Source organism: Lycium barbarum, chromosome 6 (genome assembly GCF_019175385.1).
Source record: "Lycium barbarum isolate Lr01 chromosome 6, ASM1917538v2, whole genome shotgun sequence".
Classification (NCBI taxonomy): Eukaryota; Viridiplantae; Streptophyta; class Magnoliopsida; order Solanales; family Solanaceae; genus Lycium; species Lycium barbarum.
Window position 1 is genome coordinate 124,864,050 of NC_083342.1, and position 21,448 is coordinate 124,885,497.

The window sequence follows — 21,448 nt, forward strand, 5'->3', positions numbered from 1 at the left end:
GGAATATAGCCATACATATGATATATCAGAATTACGGACGATTCAAAGTTTCGTCAAAAATTAAAAAGATTCCGTAACGCTTTTTTTTTTATAACGCAATTGCACCTTGTACCTTAAATAATGCCATATCATTGTCAAGGTGATGAAGAACAAAATATTAAAGATTGTCGACCAAAATAAAATAAAGGTAGGAATTAGAAAATGTCTTGGGATATGCTAAAAAACAAAAAGCAAATAGTCAAAGGGTCTGATTCATCAAAGAAAGAAGTTTAAGGGGCAAAAGTCAAAACTTTAAGGACTTTTAACTTTACAGAGCATAAAGATCTCCAATAGCAGATGGCAAAAAGGACTACACAAACGTCTATTTTCCATGCTTGCTGTATCCTGAACTATGACTGATTCAACTTCTTTTTCAGGTTAGGGCTCTTTCTCATCCATTTGTTGTTCATGCATTTCAAAAAAACATCAAAGCTGATGAATTCAAACTTTAATCTTGTGCTGCATTCTTTTATTACTCTTTTCATTTGACTTCTCAATTTTCTGATATATGATTGAATTGCTCACTGTTGAATACTTATCAGGATGATTATCTTGTAAGTACAAGCACTATGAAAGTGCTTTCTATGCATTAAATAAACAATACTCATAAATCTGAATTTAAAAATTTAATCTTTTGCAGCCTTTTTTTTTTTTTAATCCTTTTGATTTGACTTCTGAGTATGTAATATTTGATGCTACAAATTTGAAATTGAATTGCTTGCTGTTGTAAGTACAGGCGCTGTTGTTGATCAGTGTAGATGGAAGTGCTATGTATGGAAAACTATATATGCATACTATATTTTTCGGCTAAAGTATCAATAGTATGTTTTATTAGAAGAAAAGAAATTTGCAATGAGAAATGAAAGGCTGACAATTGCTGCTCCTCAGATAAATTGGAACCTTATTTGTTGTACTGCCGGCATCAAATTTTTATTTAACCGAGTGCACCACCAACAACAACAACCCAGTGAAATCCCACATCGTGGGGTCTGGGGAGGGTAGAGTGTACGCAAACCTTACTCCTACCAAGGTAGGACGGCTGTTTCCGAAAGACCCTCGGCTCAATAAAAGCATAAAAAGAAGTCAGATAAGGTTAAGAGAATCAAAGCGATATGAAATGAAATAATGCAAGCGACACAGATAACACAGGATAATCAAAGCACAGGAAATAACAGATAATAGCAGAAATCTGAGCAGAAGAAATTATATTGCGATAATGCGACTACTAATAAGAACGGAAAACGAGACTATCTACTAGCCTTCTACCCTAATTTGGGTCCTCCAAACCCTCCTATTTAAGGTCATGTCCTCGGTAAACTGTAGTTGCGCCATGTCGTGTCTAATTACCTCTCCCCAATACTTCTTCGGCCTACCCCTACCTCATCTGAAACCATCCATGGCTAACCTCTCACACCTCCGCACTGGGGCATCTGTGTTTCTCCTCTTCACATGCCCAAACCATCTCAATCTCGCTTCTCGCATCTTGTCTTCCACCGAGGCCACCCCCACCTTATCCCGAATATGCTCATTCCTAATCCTGTCACTCCTGGTGTGGCCACACATCCATCTTAACATTCTCATTTCGGCAACTTTCATCTTTTGAACGTGAGAGATCTTAACTGGCCAGCACTCCGCCCCATACAACATAGTCGGTCTAACCACCACTTTGTAGAACTTGCCCTTAAGTTTTGGTGGCACCTTCTTGTCACATAGCTTTAACCGAGTGCACCATTTCTAGAAAATTTTGGTGATGTATGTGTGGAAATAGTCTCTTTGCATAAATGCAAGAAAAGCTGTATAGGGTATGTGTCCACTCTCTTCATCTGGTCAGGAGGAACACTTCTTACCCCGATAAGCCCCATTTTTTGACTAGGAAGGATAGGTGCTCTTAGGATATCATAATCATGTAGAAGAGTACGCTAAAATCAAATACTTCTCCTGGTATATCGAAACATGGTCTTGCACAACGTAAATCACTATTTCCATTGGCGATGTAAATATTCAAGGTCACTGAACAAGGTGTAGTTGTTGCTTTTGTGCAAATTGTTTGAAAATGGAAAGTTGCAAATCCTATAAAGCTTTTATTTCGAAAATGTAATTGCTCTAAGAAATACAACAGCAGCAGTTTGATTGCTATCACTCTGGTTGTATACCTAGATTGGCGAGATTTCCTTTCTCCTAACAGCACTTAGTGGGAATGCAGAAGCTTAAGGAGAAATTAGGTAAGGCTTCACATTAGCTGTCTCCAGCCAATAGATTATTTTACTTTCTATATGAATTGTTCCAAGATGATTTTCACTTTGTTTCAATAGAAACTTCATGTTGGACTTTTATTTATTAAGAAAAACTTGTTAGACTTTTGGAAAGTCGATGGTGCGTTAAAATTTTGTCCATATAGACTAAATAAGAGACATTCTTCTTCTGGTGAAGTGTGAAGTACATTAGAATATTGAACTAGTTGATAGTTCGTAAATATTATTTATATAAACTAATTAGAGACTTTCTTCTACTGATGAAGTGTGAAACATGTTAGACTATTCAACTAGCTGATAGTGCGAAATTCATTCTCCTCGCGGACTAGATTCTTGTGGTGAAATGTAAAACTTGTCAGACTTTCAAACAGCTGATGTGCATAAAGCTTTGTCAATATAGCCTAGATTTAAGACTTTTTTCTACTGCTGAAGTCTGGAAAATTGCTTGCAACTTGTTGGTAGATGGCAATATAGAGAAATGATGATAACATTTGATCTTATTGAAATATGTATTCTTTTACCAGTGGCATTAAACCCTGCTTCTTGCTGTAACAGAACTCTTTTTTGAAAAAAAAAAAAAAAGAAAAGAAGAAGGGCAGCCCGGTGCACTAAGCTCCAGCTATGCACGGGGTCCGGGGAAGGGCAGGACCACAAGGGTCTATTGTATATACTGACAATATACTGACATCATATTTCTTGGTTTAATACAGGAGATATGTTGATTAATGGATTTGATGAAGGAGAAGGAGAATATTGTAAGCATCGCGAGGTACACACTTGCTGTCCCTGCTATAGTGTTGCTGTGAGGGGCTTTTCATTGTTTATTGTAGCTTCTTTCTCTTTTCTCCAATTTAAAGTTGATAGCATGGGAAAATCGATGAACCACATATACCTCAGGTGGAAAAGGCACAATTGTGGCGCCTTCATTAGGTCCCTTAACTCACAGCACTTTACCATGATCAAGGCTTGTATCCTGTATTTGCTCTTATTTATGATTAATAACAATAGCCGTTGTAATACTTCTGATAGTGGCCAAAATCCATTGAAGCATCGTGGATTACTGGATTACTAGTTAGAAAGAATTATACTAGATGAAAACAAAATATTCCGTGAAGAGTGAGTGTTGTGTTTTGTATGATTTGGTTAGAAAATAATTGATCTTATGAGCTCCGTCAATTTCAGTTTTGTGTATTTAGAGCCTAAAATTTGGCAAATAATGAACTCTGTATGAACTATTTGGTTACAAAATTCTGTTTATGTTTATTTCTGTCACTTTTGTCACTCAGGTATGTTGTGTTTTAGGCTGCTACACATCAAGACTCTATAGTGATCATAGGCTTGTGTGATACCCTTTGGTAGCTTAATGTAGACTGCGCCTTAAATGCCTATGCCTTAAGATTTTTGAATAATTGATTAATTATTTGTTCTTAGTTTTGTTACTCAAGTTCCTTTAAGAAATTGTACCTGGACACTGGTCTTAAGCTTTTTGGTTTTGAATTGTCTGGTTTTTCTGTTTGAGTTTGCATAATAAACGCAAAGGTTTTTGTCCATGATTTATCTTTTAATTTTGCCTAGAAAAAATCTTCTAATTTGGGCCCATTAATTCTGAAAATGACTGCGTCATCTAGTGTGTTTCTGTTGCCTATGAGAAGCTACTTATACAACCATATTCGATATGAAAATAAATTGTGGTTTTGAGGCCTTTGTATGTAGCACCAACATGGAACCTACAAATAAATTCTCAACCGTATGCTTACATAGTTACGTGCAATTTATAGAACGCAGATACTTTGGATCTTTGTTGTCCATTTCCCTTTGATAATATTTTTCCTTTTTTTATTGGTTAAGTATCTTTTGTCAGTTATGTCATAGTAAGAAAGCTTGTCCATTATTCCAAATCATAGCCTGATGGGCAAGTCTAGATGGAGTTCATTAATTTAGGTAATTCTTTTAACTAGTGTTCTGCTTCCTTTCCTCCCTTTCTCCAGGTCAAGGTTGACCCAGCGAAACTTCCATCTTTGACTTGGCAGCGCAAGTTAAACTGCGATGATATTTCCCTTTCAGAATTCAATCTTAAGCTGAAAGAAATGGTATCTCTGGTATGTGAATAAACTCCGATTTTCATGGTTTAACTGTTGGTGCAAACCTTCATTTCACCAGATTTAGCGGTTGAACATATTGAGAAATAATTTAGAACTTCAGGAGCTTATACTTTTGTTTCCAGTGAAGCTGCGTGTTTTCGAGCCTTTAGATCAAATTAAGAGTCAAGTGATAACCGTTTTAGCTTTTTGGGAGTTTTGCTGATGTAATCCTAGATGTTGTGTCTAAGTCAATCCTACTCATGTCTCTATGACGCTGACTTAATTACCTGTCCACAGAAGTATTTGAAGCAAACTGTAATTTAATTCCATGCATGAACTTGGACCTAGTTAGACGCAGTGGCGGAGCCAGAAATTTTGGTAAGGTTGTTCAAATGTTGACGAGTATATAATTTTTTTTCGATGAATGAGTACAATGAAATTTTTTTAACACCATCACTGCACACCTGCCTAAAAATTTATGATCCATTTGATTTCGCAAGTTATTCTTGATAAATTTCATTGCTAGAAAACTCTTACGGTGATTACAGTATCAAATGACAGCAACAACAAACAACAACATACCCAGTGTACGTAATTCCACAAGTGGAAAACAACAAGGAGCATTCCGAGAATGTTACAAAGCGAAAGATAACGACTAATTAATTTTCTTTGCAAAAAAAAAAAAAAAAAAGAGAACAAAGTTGAATAATTAAAATGTTCACAGGAGCAATTTAAAAAAAAAAAAGAACAAAATAAGTGGTAGCTAACTTGCTATTAGATCTCGTTGTCTTCTTTTTAACAATACGACTTCTTCTTTTCTAGGAAATAAGAAGGAAAGAAGAAAGACTAAAGAAGCTTCAACAAATGAGTCCAACGTAACTCCAAACCAACATAGGAATAAACCAAATGCAAATCATAACTCAAATACAAATAAGTTTAGTCGGAACATGGAAGAAAATAAGTGCAAAGACAAATCAACCAAGTAGCTTCAGACATTGTTTGTATGTTTTCTTTTAAAGAAAGAAGATGACCAGCGTTTGATGCAAGCTTTAAACCGTGACTTTTAGGTAAAATTGAACACCCTTTACCTCTAAGCTATCTATCTCAATTATTTTAAGGGTGTTCAAAATTTAATTTATATCCAGTTAACTATAATATCTAATTCATATACTAATATCATTTTCTAGCCAAGGGTGTGCAGGTGACCACCCTTGGCCATGAGTGGCTCCGCCACTGGTTAGACGTGTTATCGAATAACAGCATAACTACATGAAAATGCATGCACCAGGGGCCTAAGTTGGTATTGTGATACCTGTGAAGATTTTCTTACTTTTCACCTTGAACTCTTTATTTGTTTTCTTGTGGTGCTTTTTGTTTCTTGTAGGCTCCACTAGGTTTCCGTCTATGGAGATATCTACAAGAAGAAAAAGCCAAAGGGAAGGTGAATTCTTTTGGTTTTAAGTTTAAGTATTATCATTTTTCTGATTAGGAGATGCACTCTTCTCAATATATTTCGTGTTGCAGGATGCTTTGTTTATCAATCCTTTCATAAAAAGGGTCTACTCATCATGCCAAGGAGTTCCTATTGGTGGTATGGGGTATGGTGCTAGATATTAAACAGCTTTTTTTCCAAGAGAAGTAGTTGCTGTAGCATCAGAATCTTTTGCTTAGTCAAAGTAAAAAGTTGCTGCATCTGCTGTTACTATCTTAAATATTCACATTTTCGTCATAATTGCATGATGATTCATTCTCTCAGTACAAAATTATAGTACATTTTCGTGTTGTCGGTACACTGTCTGCTCTCATTAAAATCTGTAAGATGGATGAGCAAGAATTTATTTGTCCAACGTGTCTATGCACTGTTTGTTTAAGAAGATATGTGATCTATTGCTGATCTGTTCCAGTCAGTTCAACTGAATTAGTATCTGTTGCATAAAAGGCGAAAATTTCAGTGCAGGAAGCATAGGAAGAAGCTTCAAAGGTGAATTTCTGCGCTGGCAACTATTTCCTAGGATATGTGAAGATAAACCAGTTCTGCCAAACCAATTTTCCGTAAGTTCTATGAAGTGTGACTATATAGCTGTTAAGAGCTTTGCATTTCAAACGTCTATGTTGTTTCCAGTAATACTTCAGATGAGCTACCTTTTAACAAGAAAAGATTTGATGGAGGAGTTCAAATGACCAGGTCGCATTCAACTTTAATTAATGCGATATTGCCACATCATATCAATAAAACATTCCAATCACTTTTGTACACTAAACAGGATATTTCTTGAGAAAAGGCCTTACACGAGATGCTGTTCGCAAAGGGTTCTGGCATTTTTTGCAGTCATATTCTGCCATTTCCTTTTCTTGAAAATTTATAAGAGCTGAGATAGTTCACGTGCATGATATCATGCTATCTTGTTATGCATTGTCCCAGAAGGCATGTGAACACTTTTTGCCTAGGATATGGACTTTGCCTTTATTACTTCTGACCTTGATTATCTATAACGGTCTTTGTTTGACTTATATATTTCCAATATTTGTTAATCCCTGTTTCCAACGCCCAGCTTTTGGGCTATTTTATACTTTTACTGGTTTTGGAATTTGGTTTGTCATGTAGACTTCACATTGAAAGTCATCTTTTTGAAGGGTAAGTTCCAGTCTTATTAAAAGCAATCACATCATCGTTTAAGGCGATGAATCAGTGTGAAGTTCAGGGTTATCGCTTCATAGGTGAAGACTTGTGTGTTAGAGAAGTTTGCACTTCAAACAAGTGCACAAAATGATTCCATTGAGAATCCATCGCTTCCTTGAATCTCAACTTTATGGAGAAGAATTAATAGCTGCATTTTTGTATATTGAATACTGACATTAGTTATGTTTAATTGAAATTTATTTTTGGTTGTACCAAAGCCATAGATGTTTGATATTTTATATATTCTTGTAAATTGTGCGCTTCATTTCAAAGAAGTGTGTGCACTTCTTGCTTTTCACTTTAAGCCCCATTGACCTTGTCGTTTTTGGCTCTTTCACTTCTAAAAATACTCGGATATGCTTTTAGCTTGGTCTACTTTAGTAGGATCCAATGTACATACATGCAAAAGTAGTGAACTTTGAAAGATCATGCAAAAAATTTAGTTTACCAATGAGTTAAACAGTCCTATGCATTACAGTTCCCTTGGATGATAAAGAAGGTCTAGGAAATGTGAAAATCGAAGCTTCACTTCATGATGGAAAGAGAAAAGAGAAATTGCTCAAGCAGGGACGTGTCCCTGCAGCAAATTTTGATAGTCATTAAGAGCCTGCATGTGCAGTAAAGAGGAAATAGCAGGGGTAAATCTGATCTTAATGAAGAATAGGAGAAGATACTGAGAGAGCAAAACAGAAGCAGGGAAAACTTTATTTGCTGTTATGTTTTCAGCACGTGGCCTCATTTGAATATGGATTACTATTGCAGGTATTTGTTACACGTCCAAATGGTGAAAAGTACTCTACTGTGTTATGCCCCGGAACTCCGAAGTAAGGAACTATTTTTTTCTGTGGTCATAGATGTTTATAATTTTCTCGCTGTCATCTTGCCTTCTCACGATATTATTTTAAATCTTTTTGATGATAAAGTTGTGTTATTTGTAAATATCGAAGAATCAGTCGAAGGAAAAAAAAGTTGTGTCTAATTCGAGTATATCTTTATGGAAGATATTCAGTAGTTTGTCATTGATATTTTGTGAGTAAACAGTGATCCTTCAGCTTCTGGAATAGGATCTTGGGACTGGAATCTAGGTGGCCAAAATTCTACATATCATGCTCTTTATCCGAGATCGTGGACTGTATACGATGGTAATTTTATGTTTGGCCAATATATTCACTAGTTTGATGTGCTTCATAAGGGTTTGTCTTATATTTTCAATATTTATCAAGGGGAACCTGATCCAGCACTCAGGATAGTATGCCGTCAGATCTCTCCTTTTATCCCCCACAACTACAAAGAGAGCAGCTTACCAACAGCAGTCTTTACTTTCACGGTTGGAAAATATTCAAAACCTCTTTTTAGCCCTCCATTTTACTGGTAGAGATGTATTTTGCAGCATTAACTTTGCGAGTTGAATTTGCTTTTGTTCAGCTGCATAACTTGGGAAAGACGTCTGCAGACGTCACTTTGCTTTTCACCTGGGCAGTAAGTTTTCTTGCATGACTTTGATTTATTCAGTATTTCATAATTCAAATTATGAATGCTGCTAATCCATCTCTTTCCATCTTTCGGAGTTCTAGTATTTACTCGTTCTTAAGAATGGAAGATAGTGAGTAGAACATCTTTTTCTTCTGTCTTTTTTGTGTTCCCAGAACTCTGCTGGTGGAGATTCTGGAATTTCTGGCCATCATTTCAATTCAAAGTTTAGGTCAGATCACTTTTAGCAAGGTTATGACTTAGTCTTTAAGTCCCAATATTTAGTTGTACTTCTGTTTTCAGTTATCAGTAGATGTTGCGTGCTTTTCTGAAGCTGAAACCTTACATTATTTGCTACCTCTATGAATGTTATTACATTGCTAATCAGTTTTACCATGTCCTAAAGATAAATGTGCGCCTTCTTCTCTGAGATCTCCCCTAGTCTCTTCTAAAACTGAAACCTTTTCCCAACAATTCATGCACAAATAGTTAGACGGACTTACTTTTACATTTCTAAATATGGATTCATCCTCTTTTTTTTTTTGTCCGTGAAAAATCAAAAAGTAGCTCGTAGTCCCGAGATGTTCCCTATTTAAGCAAAAGGTAGACATTTTGAAGCCTAGCCTGAAAGATCATGCCAAATCCTAAAGGGTAATATGATTTGGGACAACGTACAAGGGACACACTTCACTCATCAATCTGGGCTCTAGCTTTAAAGACACTTCACTTAAAAGTTTAAGCTTTATTCTTGAAATATGTGCCAATTAACCTTACATAAAAACATAGGAAACAGAAAACTGACTATTTTCTTGGGAATATTTACTTGGTATTAGGGAGACACTTCCCATCTACCAACGAAAATGTTTAACCTTTTCTCTAAAATTCTTCTTTTGTTTGTTGTCAATAACTTGTTTGTTTCTTCTTTTGTTTGTTGTCAATAACTTGTTAAATTCTTCTTTCGTGTGTTGTCAATAATTTATTTAATTCTTCTTTTGTTTGTTGTCAATAACTTGTTCTTTGATGATGGATTTTAGAACGGAAGATGGAGTCCGAGGCGTACTCTTGCACCACATGTAAGCTTCATCTTCTTGTTAAAGAAAAAAAGAAAATGAGAGACTTGGTTTGGAGTTTTTCACAGTTGAACATATTTGAAGAATTCGAGAAAATCTGTATTACCATACTCTATGAATGCAGGACTTCCAAAGAACTGCCTTCTGTAACTTTTGCAGTTGCAGCAGAGGAAAACGATGCAGTTCACGTCTCTGAGTGCCCTTTCTTTGTGATAGCTGGAGACTCCCAGGGAATTACAGCAAAAGATATGTGGAATGAAGTAAAAAAGGTGTTTGCAATTGCTCAAAAATGGACTAACTAGTTTATGATTTTCAAATTCATTTTCACGGAGTTCCAAATCTGGACCTTTTCACTACCAGCATATTACACATCATTGCCCACTTAATGAATTACGATGATCATTTGTGTTTATTTCTATTTTTAGCTAACGTCCTTGTGATTTAAGATACAATATGTCTTTGAAATATCTTTTGATCATTTGAATTTTGATGGGACTCATTCTTTCCTACCCCTCAGTTATGAGAACTTGTTAAGATTTTGATGACGTCGTAACTTGTCGACATCTTAAAACTCCGATTACTGAATTTCCCTTAAAAAAATTATTCAACTTTCAAAAGGTATACCTCTCTCTTCCCTAATTCCAAATTTTCTTGAACCATTTTTCTCACACTTCAAGAGGCAGATAGAGTGAGCAACATGCAAGAGAGAGAGAGAGAGAGAGGACTTGGTGGTAACTGTGAGAGAGCAAATCCTTAATATGATACTTCTTCCTCTTTAGCCAAGAAGCTAGAAAAAAAGGATAAGAAATGCTTTGTTGCCAAACCACCCGACACCTCCGAAAGGCTTCACTGATTTCATAGCTCCATTTATTCAGCTATTTGAATTACCAGAAACAGAAAGAAGGGAAGTGTCAAATTACTTTAGGAGGTTCAAACCCTATTTTAATTGCAGATTAAAATCTATTCTTGGTGCTTGCAGAAGTGGCTTCATAATTCCATTCTCTGCATCATACGCTCTGAAACTGTATTCTTGTCTCTGTGTGGCTCTTGATATTTTGTCTCCTTCGAGCTATCTTCCTGGAGGACTTGTGCAAATTCAAACATGCTTCTGGTGTTAGAAGTGTCAGCTATTGCTGGACGATTAGTTGCTTACTTTTCGTACCTAAAGCACTTTCTCACATCATTATTACTAAGGTTTCTGAATAATTCCTGAGGACACTATCAGCTGTATTGAATAAGATTGTTAGTTTATAGATTATAGAGTCAGCAAACAATGAGTTCTTTATGGTCTTTTTTTGAATTTCTTTTCGGTGTTGAGTTTATTTTACTTATGATTTTATATTGAAACAGTTTGAAGAAAAATTATTTCTCATTTGGTTTTCCTCTTTTTTTCCTTGTCACTATTTTAACATCATTCTTTTGTATGTTCTCTAACTTTTTGTATTCTGCTTGTATACAACAGATTTTCCCTTCACTGATAAAATTAAAACTTATCGAAGGAAAAAAAAATCATCATTCTTGACAGTCTTTGACCTATTTCTTGTTCTGATAGCATGGATCCTTTGACAACCTTCAATCTGAGGAAATGTCCATGCCTTCTGAACCGGGATCACTTGTTGGAGCGGCAGTTGCAGCATCACTAACTATTCCAGCAGATGATGTAAGAAGTGCGACATTCTCATTGGCATGGGCCTGCCCTGAAATTAATTTCGCAAGTGGTAAAACTTATCACAGGCAAGTAGTTATAACTTTCTAGACCTAGTTTGTACACATGAAATAGCATGTTTCTGGTGCTTGTCCTTATTAATGTTGCTCTATGAACAGGCGCTACACCAAGTATTATGGTACTATGGGTCATGCTGCTGCAAAAATTGCACATGATGCTATCCAAGGTAAAGCTTCATTAAAGCTCCATATTCTCAACTTGTGCTCCTAATCTTTGAAGATGGACTTTCTGATATATGGGGTTCCATTTATATTTTTCCTTATCTTCTTCAACTGCTGCAATTTCCTAAGATCCTCAGAATTTCATATCTGGAACACTATTTTAAATTTTATTTTTCTTGATGGGAACTCAGAGCACACCCAGTGGGAGTCACAAATAGAAGAATGGCAAAAACCTATTATTGAAGACAAGAGGCTTCCTGAATGGTGAGCTTTCATTTTCTTGTGTGCACCATGCATTACCAGACTTGAGAAATGTCTGCGGTATTTTGCAGGTACCCAACAACTCTCTTCAATGAGCTCTATTATTTAAATGCAGGAGGGGCAATTTGGACAGGTATGCTTTGGTTTAATGCGGTTTAATGGTGTTTTAAAAAGCTAGATGTAGCTGATTCATGTTCTTTTTTTTCTTTTTCTTTTTAAATTTTAGATGGATTGCCACCAGTTCAAAGTTTATCAACTATTGGGAAAAAGTTTTCCATAGATAGGTCTAGTTCAGATGTTAAAGAAAGTGCTGATCTAACCCATTCAGATGACACTGCTGTTCGCATTCTTGAAAGGATGGGCTCGGTGCTTGAGGAACTTCACACTCCTGTCTCAGTAAATGCTGCTGTCGGGACAAACCTTCTTCTGAAGGGCGAGGAAAATGTTGGCCAGTTCCTCTATCTTGAAGGGATTGAATATCATATGTGTAACACATATGATGTTCATTTTTATGCATCTTTTGCTTTGACTATGCTCTTCCCAAAACTTGAACTTAGCATACAACGAGACTTTGCAGCTGCTGTGATGATGCACGATCCAAGTAAGAGAATGCTCTTGGATGATGGAATGTCAGCGACAAGGAAAGTTCTTGGCGCTCTTCCTCATGATATTGGAATGGATGATCCATGGTTTGAAGTAAATTACTATTGCCTGTATAACACAGATCGGTGGAAAGATTTGAACCCAAAATTTGTTCTTCAAGTTTACAGGGATTTTGTTGCGACAGGTGATAAAAAGTTTGTCGAAGCTGTTTGGCCATCTGTGTATATGGCAATGGCTTTCATGGATCAATTTGATAAGGATGGGGATGGGATGATAGAAAATGAAGGATTTCCTGATCAGACATATGATGTATGGTCCGTCTCTGGTGTGAGTGCTTACTGTGGTGGCCTATGGGTTGCAGCATTGCAGGCTGCATCAGCCCTAGCTCGAGAAGTAGGTGACAAGGGTTCTGAGGACTACTTTTGGTTTAAGTTTCAGAAAGCAAAGGTAGTTTATCAAAAATTATGGAATGGTTCTTACTTTAACTATGACAACAGTGGCAGTGCCGTAAGCTCATCCATTCAAGCTGATCAATTGGCTGGACAATGGTATGCACCGGAATGCTTCCTTTGCTTCTATATATATATATATATCAAGACCAAAGGATAAATATTGGAAACAGAATGTTACCCTTCTTTTTTTTTCAGTTCCTTACTAGCAGCTTCGAGTCCATGTATCTTAGGTTGAGAATTATAATTATGCAAAATACGGACACAAAGATAAATTATTTTTCTATTTATGAGTATACGGCAAAAATGGGAAGGTAAATCTATTTCAGTTTCTGTATCTTCAGTGGCAAAGGCCTATGTAGCCTTGCAGGTCAGATTACAAGCATTCCCTGCTTGACCCAAATAGCTGAAGCCTTTTTAAACATTTGTATTTATGTGTTGCGTTTATCGAATCATTATTTTTCGGCACACTCCTTTTCGCGCCTGTAGTACATGCCTATGTATTCTCCCATGTGCACTCCACACTGGACATCTATTTATACCAATATAGGTAACGCAGTTGATTAAGCTAATGGTGCCTCTTCTTCTTTCATGATCACATTTGCTTTATTTGTAGGTATGCTCGTGCATGTGGTCTTCTACCAATTGTTGATGAAGAAAAAGCCAAAACTGCACTTGAGACAGTGTTCAATTTCAATGTCATGAAGGTCAAGGATGGGAGGCGAGGAGCAGTGAATGGGATGCGGCCCAACGGGGAACCTGACTCATCTAGTATGCAGTCAAGGGAGATATGGTCTGGAGTTACATATGCTGTAGCTGCAGCCATGATTCAGGAAGACATGGCGGATAGGGGATTTAAAACTGCAGCTGGAGTCTATGAAACCGTTTGGTCTTTAGATGGCTTTGGGTAAGTGAAGATCCTGTTCTTTCCTTCATTTGTTTGAGGTAACTTCAACTTTACAAAATCTATGTTCTGTAAGCTTTTGGTCATTGGACTACGAGAATTCGAGCAAAAACCTTAGCTAAGCTAGGGGTATGGAATATTTGCTATCGTGTTTATTTGGGGCTGTTAGATAATACGATTGTCCCTAGATCTTCCGTAGCTTTTGTTCAGTAGAAACTCTTCTCCGACATTCTTAAAAGGCTCCAACTCTATCATTGTAATTTTTCAAGTACCATTGGCATCAGTATTTGACTCTCGGAGGTCAATTGGGAACCATGGCCGAGGATATCTACGACCAAGAACTTCGGCAATATATTGATGATATTGAAGTTTTGGTAGTTTACTTAACATTCAAAGTATGTCCACTTCCTGGATAAATGAAGAAATGTTGACATCCTTATGGACATAGCTTGTCGAGAGCCTTGTATGAGAAATCATTTTTCTCTATTATATTTTGTTCTACTAAATAAATGTATGAAGCCTAAAGCTTAACATTTATATGTTCACATTGTGGGGACATGGTTTCGTTCTTTTCTTTCCCCTTTGTTTGTGAGATATTTCCTCATTCCTTGCTTACTAAATTGTTCTTCTTCGTTCGCAGCTATGCTTTTCAGACCCCAGAAGGTTGGAACACAGAAGGCCGATACAGAGCACTAGGTTACATGCGTCCTTTGGCAATCTGGGCAATGCAATGGGCATTAAACCCACCTAAGCTTCCCAAGCAAGAGGTGAAGCCAGAATTTGAGGCAGATTCATTGTCTAGGCAACATGCTGGTTTTCAAACGGTAGCTCGTCTTCTAAAGCTGCCCAAAGAGAAAGATGCTAGAAGTGTTTTTCAGGTCCTTTTCGATTACACCTGTAAAAGAATCACAAATTAAAAGAGGCTTTCTGAAAGAACCTGCATTCTCAGATACCAGAACAAATATTCTTGATCAATTCCTTGTGCATATTATAGTTATTCTTCTGAATAAGTGGTGGAAAATGTCAAGTTAGAAATGCTATATCTGTTTGTACTGGACAGAATTCATGTCGAAAGGCAGTTGGCAACTTTTGGTTTCATAGAAAGTGATTATATTTTTACATACTTTGCGCTTTTCTCAGTTTTGTATGTATGTAGATAGTAATAATTTCTAATATATGCAGACAAAATAAGCTGACACTGCTTGAAAACTACTGCAAACATTAGTTTACACAATCTCAAATCCAAACTCATGTACGAGTTAAGTTGCAACAATAAGTTGACACCATTTGCACAAAAACACTGCGTACCCACTAAAATACGTACTACCAATTCAGGGAGAAATGACAAAACTAAAGGGGTAGAGAATCCTTACGTTGTTAACAAGTAATTTGACCATAACCTTATATATGACTTAGTGGTTGAGACTTGAGAGTCCCTCATTTCTTCATTACTCCAAATGATTCACGTGGTATTAAATGATTTTCTTTTTTCACGTCAAATAGGGATCCAGACCCAGCGTTAAATTCTGTTTTCTTGACCATTAGTTGTTTTTTAAAAATAAATACTAATAATACAATCTTAAGTCTATATTATGTATTTATCTCTGTAGATTTTTGCACACCTTGAAAGACATTTAATAACATTAATCAAAGAGTATTTATCTAAACTGTCATTTATTTCTCTCCCTCTCTCTCAAACATCTCACTTGAATAACATTTAACTGGCGTACCAAGGGTGAATAATATATCAAAAAAAAAAAAAAGGTAAAATGCTTCTTGCTTTTGTAAAATGTAAAATATTATTTGAACAAATTCAGTTAGTCAAATGTAGCAGTAATAATTTATTACTCTATGTTTAGACACATTTAATCACAGTTTAAAGGTGTCCTAGAAACATCCCCCAAAGGAAGTTCCCCTTTAGTCAAAGTGCAAAGAATATGAAATTAGTTTAATGTGGCAGTTACTGTCCGTTTATTTCCAATCCAATAGCAACTCATAACTTCCAAAATTCTTGGATCACCAGACACCCCCTTATAAGTTGGATTTTTCATCCCAAACTCATACTCCCTCTTTCTTTCTTTCTTCTTTCATTCCAAGATAAATTCATCAACACTGCAAAAGAAATTCAATCTTCCTAGTTTACAAAGAGAGCGGTTTTCCATCGTATGGGAAACCGCTCTTTCAATATTATCCCTGTTGATCCTATTGAAATTTCTTTCAATATACCAGGATTGTGCTATCAAGATTCCTACTTTTGATTTTTTTGTAAGTTGTTTGGGACTTCCCGGATTTTCGTTATATGATATACTTGTGCATTATGCAGTTTAAGTCAAATTTTGTAGAACTTGAGATCTTTAGTCCTTTGATCTTGAGTGCACAACATAAAGTGAGGAAAAAAATATGGCTGAAATTTGCAAATGTTCATGTCCTCAACCTACTAAGTGGCTAAAAGGAAAAGTGATTGGATCAGGATCATTTGGTAGTGTTCATTTGGCTATGGACAAGGCGACCGGCGGACTTTTCGTGTTAAAATCATCAGAATCAGAGGCAGGATTAAAGTGTCTTGAAAATGAAGTTGAAATTCTTGAGAATTTGGATTCACCACATATTGTCAAATTCATTGGCAAAGATTTCTCTTTTGAAGCAAATGGTAAGAGAAAGTTGAGTCTTTTTCTAGAGTATGTGACAGGGGGAAGTTTAACTGATGTGGCAGAGAAATTTGGAGGGTCATTAGATGAAGAAGTTATTTGTTTGTATACTAAAGGGATTCTTCAGGGTCTAAAATATCTTCATGAAAATGGGATTGTGCATTGTGATTTAAAGTGCAAGAATATATTGTTAGGCACTAGTGGACAAATCAAATTGGCTGATTTTGGATGTGCAGAGAGAATAAAAGACAATAAGGTAAATGGTAGTACAAAATCTTTGTCAAAGTCTATTGGTGGCACTCCCCTATGGATGGCACCAGAAATTTTGAGAAATGAAGAGTTAGATTTTTCTGCTGATATATGGTCTTTAGGTTGTACAATTATCGAAATGGGGACGGGGAAGCCTCCGTGGGGAGGGGATATTTGTACAAATCCCCTTGCTGCAGTTTTGAAAATTGCTTGTAGTAATGAAATGCCACAATTTCCATCACATTTTTCTGATGTTGGTTTGGATTTCTTGACTAAATGTTTGGAAAGAGACAGTAAAAAGAGGTGGAAAGTTGAACAATTGCTTGATCATCCATTTGTCTCAAAGGGGGCAGAAAAAATCAACTTAGAAAAGGCAGATGTTGCTAGTACACCTGCTAGTGTTTTAGATGGTGGAATTTTTTCTGAGTTGGATTTCTCAGATGAATCATCAAATGATGAAGATGAATCTATGAGTGGAAATGCATTCTCAACGAGACGCGATCGCGAGTTTTGGATCTCAACAAGAGGAGGGAAAATGGACTTGGAGTCATCAGATAGTTGGATCAATGTGAGGAACTAGTTGAAAAATTTTAAGGAAATCAGCAATTTTTTTGTTTTGTTTGAGGAAGATGTAAATAGACTTAGGTGAATTTTGTATTGCATATGGAAGGAAAAAGATAGAAGTTAGTATTGTCCTGTATTCATGTGTATGAAATTGTAGCAGTTATAGACAATTTTCACCTGCCTTGGTTTATTTTTAGACTATATTAGGATTTTTCTCTTTAGTCAGTATAATACGAGGCTACTTAGGGATGTGAATTGTACTATTGGCACACTGCTGAGTTGCTTCTTCATTGAATAACATTACTTCTTGTTCTATTTAAATCAGTTAGCAAATGCATTTTCCCTTGTATATACTTTAATTGATTTGTATGGTCAGTAAACTATATATTATTTTACTTTCTTTGAATACTTTTGAGATTTTATGAAATATTTTTCTTCACGAAGAGATTTTCAGGTAGTTTATGTAGAAGAAAATCTACTCACACCTTATGGTTGTACTAAATTGTCTTATGTCTTGCTCTTTACTTGAACTCCTGAGTTGCGACAAAGTCTTTACAATAGGCACGGGGATTATAATTGGATGGTTTTAATTATTGAATTATTGTATTTACCATCGAATATTTGGTTCGTCATATCATATACGAACATATTAGATCTAATTTGAACCGAACACTTGATTTAAATTTGATAACGAATTGTTTTTCATAATACACTTGACCTATGTTAATATTTTATCCAAACTAATTGTGAGTTTTATTATCGTACGTGATTAAAAGTAATTAGCATAATATATTATTTGTCTCACATTGCTTTTCAAACATAAACCTGATCAATTTAATAAAAGATATTTACTTAAATTCTATCGGAACCAACCTCTCTAGCTTCACAAGGAGAGGGGGAGGGGGTGTAAGGGAGCGTCCACACCACCGTCCACAGACTCCAATTATGAGATTACACTAACCCTCCGTTTGGATGGTTGTTTCCCGTGGTTCATTAATGTACAGTACAGTATGGTGTTGTATTGTACTGTACTGTATTAATGAACACAATGTTTGGATAGACTGTATCGTTTGTTGTGGTTTAATAACATTTGTATTGTTTGGTTTGATTGTATGGTACTGTATAATAACTTATAAGTTTACTAAAATACCTTTAACTCTTAATTAGAAATTAGTTTATATATATTAATAAAATTAAGGTAAAGAATAAAATAGGAACTTTAAAAAATAAATAGGTAGTGGGTGGTAGGGTGGGGTGAGTGGTTGTGGGGGTGGTGGAGGGGTGGGTGGTTGTGGGATGAGGGTGGGGGTAGTGGGTGGTAGGGTGGGGATGAGTGGTTATGGGGTGGGGTTAGGCAGTGGTGAGAGGTAGTGGGTGGTGGTTGGGGTGGTGGGAGTGAGTGGCAGAGAAGTGGGGTAGTTGGGGATGGGTGGTAGGGCGAGGGTGGGGTGAGTGGAGGGGTGGGGTGGGTGGGGATGGGGTGGATGGTGGAGGGTGGGGCGGGGATAGGGTGGGGTATAATGGAGAAATAAAATACGTAACCACGGAAAAACCACCAAATCCGTTGTTACAAAAATTGGGACTTTTCATGGTTATATAACCATGGGATGAACCACAGTTTTACAACACCATACCACATAATTTTAAGAACAATGAAAACAAACATGGTTTCATAGAAAACCATACATTAATGAACCACGGGAAACCACCATCCAAACAGGGGGTAAGGGGTCGTTTGGTAGGAGGACAATTTATCCCATGTAGATGGGATTTGGTGGGATAAGATGGGATTACTAATCTCACCCTTTATGTGGGATTATTAATTCCACCTTTTATCTCATCTACATGGGATTGGATAGGATATTAAAAAGTTATCCCACCAACCAAACATAGGATTAATTTCAATCCATTGGATTAATAATCCAGCCCATCCTATCTCTCCTACCAAACGACCCCTAAGTATGTTTTTATTGTATCGTTACTCAGATTAACGTTTAAATTTCGAAAAATACTACTCCCACCGGTCCAAAATAATTAAGATTTTAAGCTTAAGCACATGGATTAAGGAATACACAAACTTCTAATAATTAGAAGGGTTTTGACTTATATATCCCTTAATTGTGATTTTCTTATCTTTTTAGGCAGGTGCGAAGCTAGCTCTTCAGGCGTAGGTTTGGCCGAACCCAGTAGAACAATATATTTGTATTAAATCTTTTCTCAAATATGTACAATTTAATAATTTAGAACCCAGTAATTTTAAAATATTAAAACATTAAAACCTCAAACCCACAAGCTTTCAACTCTAGCTCCGACTCTATAATTTTAGGTTGACATAGTTATTATGGGAATATGTGAATGTACCAAAGATAAATTTAAAGAGAGAACTAAATGCTTTCTTGACTTCGTAAAACATCAATTATTTTAGTAGGAGGGAGTAAAACTGACGAATCTTCTAGGCTGAGTTCCAACAAAGACATACTAAAATTATGGATGAAAAGAAATAGACAGTCATAATATGAATCTCGATAAACTCTTTAGTTCGCGAAAATTCATCAGTTGTGTTCCCCACAAAACGATCCATCAACCACAGGTCAAAGCGTAATTAATAACTTATTTAATACTACTAGACCTCCGTCTCATAATAAATGTTACCTTAGGATACCAATGTATATATTGACTAGTTTTTTTCATCTTTTCCCTTGGATAAAAAATGACAAGTTTCTTTATTCAAGGCCAAAAGTTGAATCACAATGTCAAATTTTGGATTTCACGTGAAAATGAAAGTTTTAGCTTATGGAAGATAAGATTAGTAAGAGGCAAAAGAAGTAGTAGTACTGTAAATGATGATGGTTGGATTTCCAATGTTAAAAGATGAACTACTTGTGCATGCTCTAATAATTAAGAGGAAAAGAATATTTTTTTTTACATAAGGGTAATTTGGTAAACTTTACACTTCATCATTGGTTTCTTAATATACGTGTTTTTTGCTAAGATGACACTTATTATGGGACGGAGGGAGTAGGCCTGTGCACAAATCGGTTCAATCCGAATTTCCAAACCGATTCGAAATAATTCGGATAATTCAATTTGGATAATACAATTAGATATCGATTTTCAAATGCAATTGTAAAATATTACGGTTTAATGGTTCGGATACGGTTGGCTTCAATTATCAACCGAACCGATCCGAACAAACCGAATTTATATGCCACTAGTGACTAATATGACTAATTTGGTATATGTAATGTGGTGTTGGCGGATTTGTATGCTTGCACAAGTTGTCAAGCTCTTGTTTTGCTATTTACATGCTATTATGCTTGCAAGTTTATGGTTTTTTCTTGGTTATAAGATTGCAAATTTAGGATCTCACTATTTTTTGTTATGTTTACCCTAAAACTGAAATGAAATAGTTACTTGTTTAAATTTCGAACAAATCGAACAAATCGATTTGTGTAACCGAACCAAAATAATAAAAAACAATTCGAATTGAACATAGAATGGATCGAGTTTGGGTGAGAATTTTATAAAGTCGAAATTCGAAATTTCAACTCGATGATGGCCAAAACCGAACCGAACCGACTCGTGCACAGGCCTAGGAGGGAGTACTAACGATTGCAACGTCAGTAATAACTACTTATAAGAACTCTCTTGGCTCTAATTTATGTAACACTATTTGATTAGGCACGAAATTTAAGGAAAAAAATTAAATTTGTACTTCAAAATAAGCCTTAAAATTCATGTGATTGTAAATCATAAGTTAATTTATTTTTAATTAATTTATTTTTAAATATAAAAATATAATATATATTTTGAGACAGACTAAAAAAGAAATATGCTACATAAACTGGGACAGAGAAAGTATCTTCCTATCTTTAATTACATCTTTTGAATTTAAATTTTGAGAATGAAGTTGTACTCATAAAATAGAATGAAGTAAATTTAAGTTAATCGGACCTTAATTTAAATAACGTACATGGATAAAATTTATTCGTACTGTGTGTTTACATCAAATCAATAGATATATGACATGTATTCGAATATATACATCTATCACTTAATCATGATTAATGATGTATGTATTCACTTAACCATGCTAAATTACATTAATTTAATGTAAATACCCGATGTGAATAAGTATTTAGCAATATAAGAATTCCTTTTTATCTAAATGTTCTCACTTGTAATTGACGGCACATCACTTTCGGCGGCAACTTGGCATCAACATCGGTTAATGCCAGTCATGACAAATACTTGAGTAGAAGCAATTCCAATGCCATTTGAAAAGAAGTCA

At 35.8% G+C, this 21,448-nt stretch overlaps 2 protein-coding genes across 8 annotated transcripts; both read left to right on the forward strand.

The window, feature by feature from the left end:
* The first annotated feature begins 316 nt into the window (after positions 1–316).
* LOC132598619 (uncharacterized) lies at positions 317–14,819 on the forward strand. 7 transcript variants are annotated; one of them, XM_060311603.1, is made up of 21 exons: positions 328–416; positions 2,197–2,261; positions 3,002–3,060; positions 4,280–4,390; positions 5,757–5,813; positions 5,897–5,970; positions 6,325–6,424; positions 7,815–7,876; positions 8,094–8,194; positions 8,276–8,379; positions 8,478–8,531; positions 8,699–8,754; positions 9,557–9,595; positions 9,717–9,861; positions 11,145–11,326; positions 11,417–11,484; positions 11,671–11,743; positions 11,812–11,873; positions 11,967–12,891; positions 13,409–13,699; positions 14,337–14,819. In XM_060311603.1, the coding sequence occupies exons 2-21, from the start codon at positions 2,237–2,239 to the stop codon at positions 14,611–14,613; spliced, it is 2,865 nt and encodes a 954-aa protein (XP_060167586.1). In that variant the 5' UTR covers positions 328–416; positions 2,197–2,236; the 3' UTR covers positions 14,614–14,819. The 7 variants fall into 7 exon arrangements, with proteins under 7 accessions (XP_060167585.1, XP_060167586.1, XP_060167587.1 ...); XM_060311604.1 differs by lacking the exon at positions 328–416 and adding an exon at positions 569–593; XM_060311602.1 differs by lacking the exon at positions 2,197–2,261 and having other exon boundaries at positions 317–416.
* A 933-nt stretch (positions 14,820–15,752) lies between these two features.
* On the forward strand, positions 15,753–17,478 carry LOC132600130 (mitogen-activated protein kinase kinase kinase 17-like). Its single transcript, XM_060313238.1, has one exon. The coding sequence runs from the start codon at positions 16,097–16,099 to the stop codon at positions 17,171–17,173; it is 1,077 nt and encodes a 358-aa protein (XP_060169221.1). The 5' UTR covers positions 15,753–16,096; the 3' UTR covers positions 17,174–17,478.
* The last annotated feature ends 3,970 nt before the right edge of the window (positions 17,479–21,448 follow it).

Excerpts from the sequence above, each read along its gene's own strand:
- LOC132598619 (XM_060311602.1), top strand. The coding sequence starts at position 392 with ATGACTGATTCAACTTCTTTTTCAG. Across the intron at positions 5,971-6,324 it reads GTTCCTATTGGTGGTATGGG|TGCAGGAAGCATAGGAAGAA; the intron begins GTATGGTGCTAG and ends CGAAAATTTCAG. Across the intron at positions 8,532-8,698 it reads CTTTGCTTTTCACCTGGGCA|AACTCTGCTGGTGGAGATTC; the intron begins GTAAGTTTTCTT and ends TTGTGTTCCCAG.
- LOC132600130 (XM_060313238.1), top strand. The coding sequence starts at position 16,097 with ATGGCTGAAATTTGCAAATGTTCATGTCCTCAACCTACTAAGTGGCTA.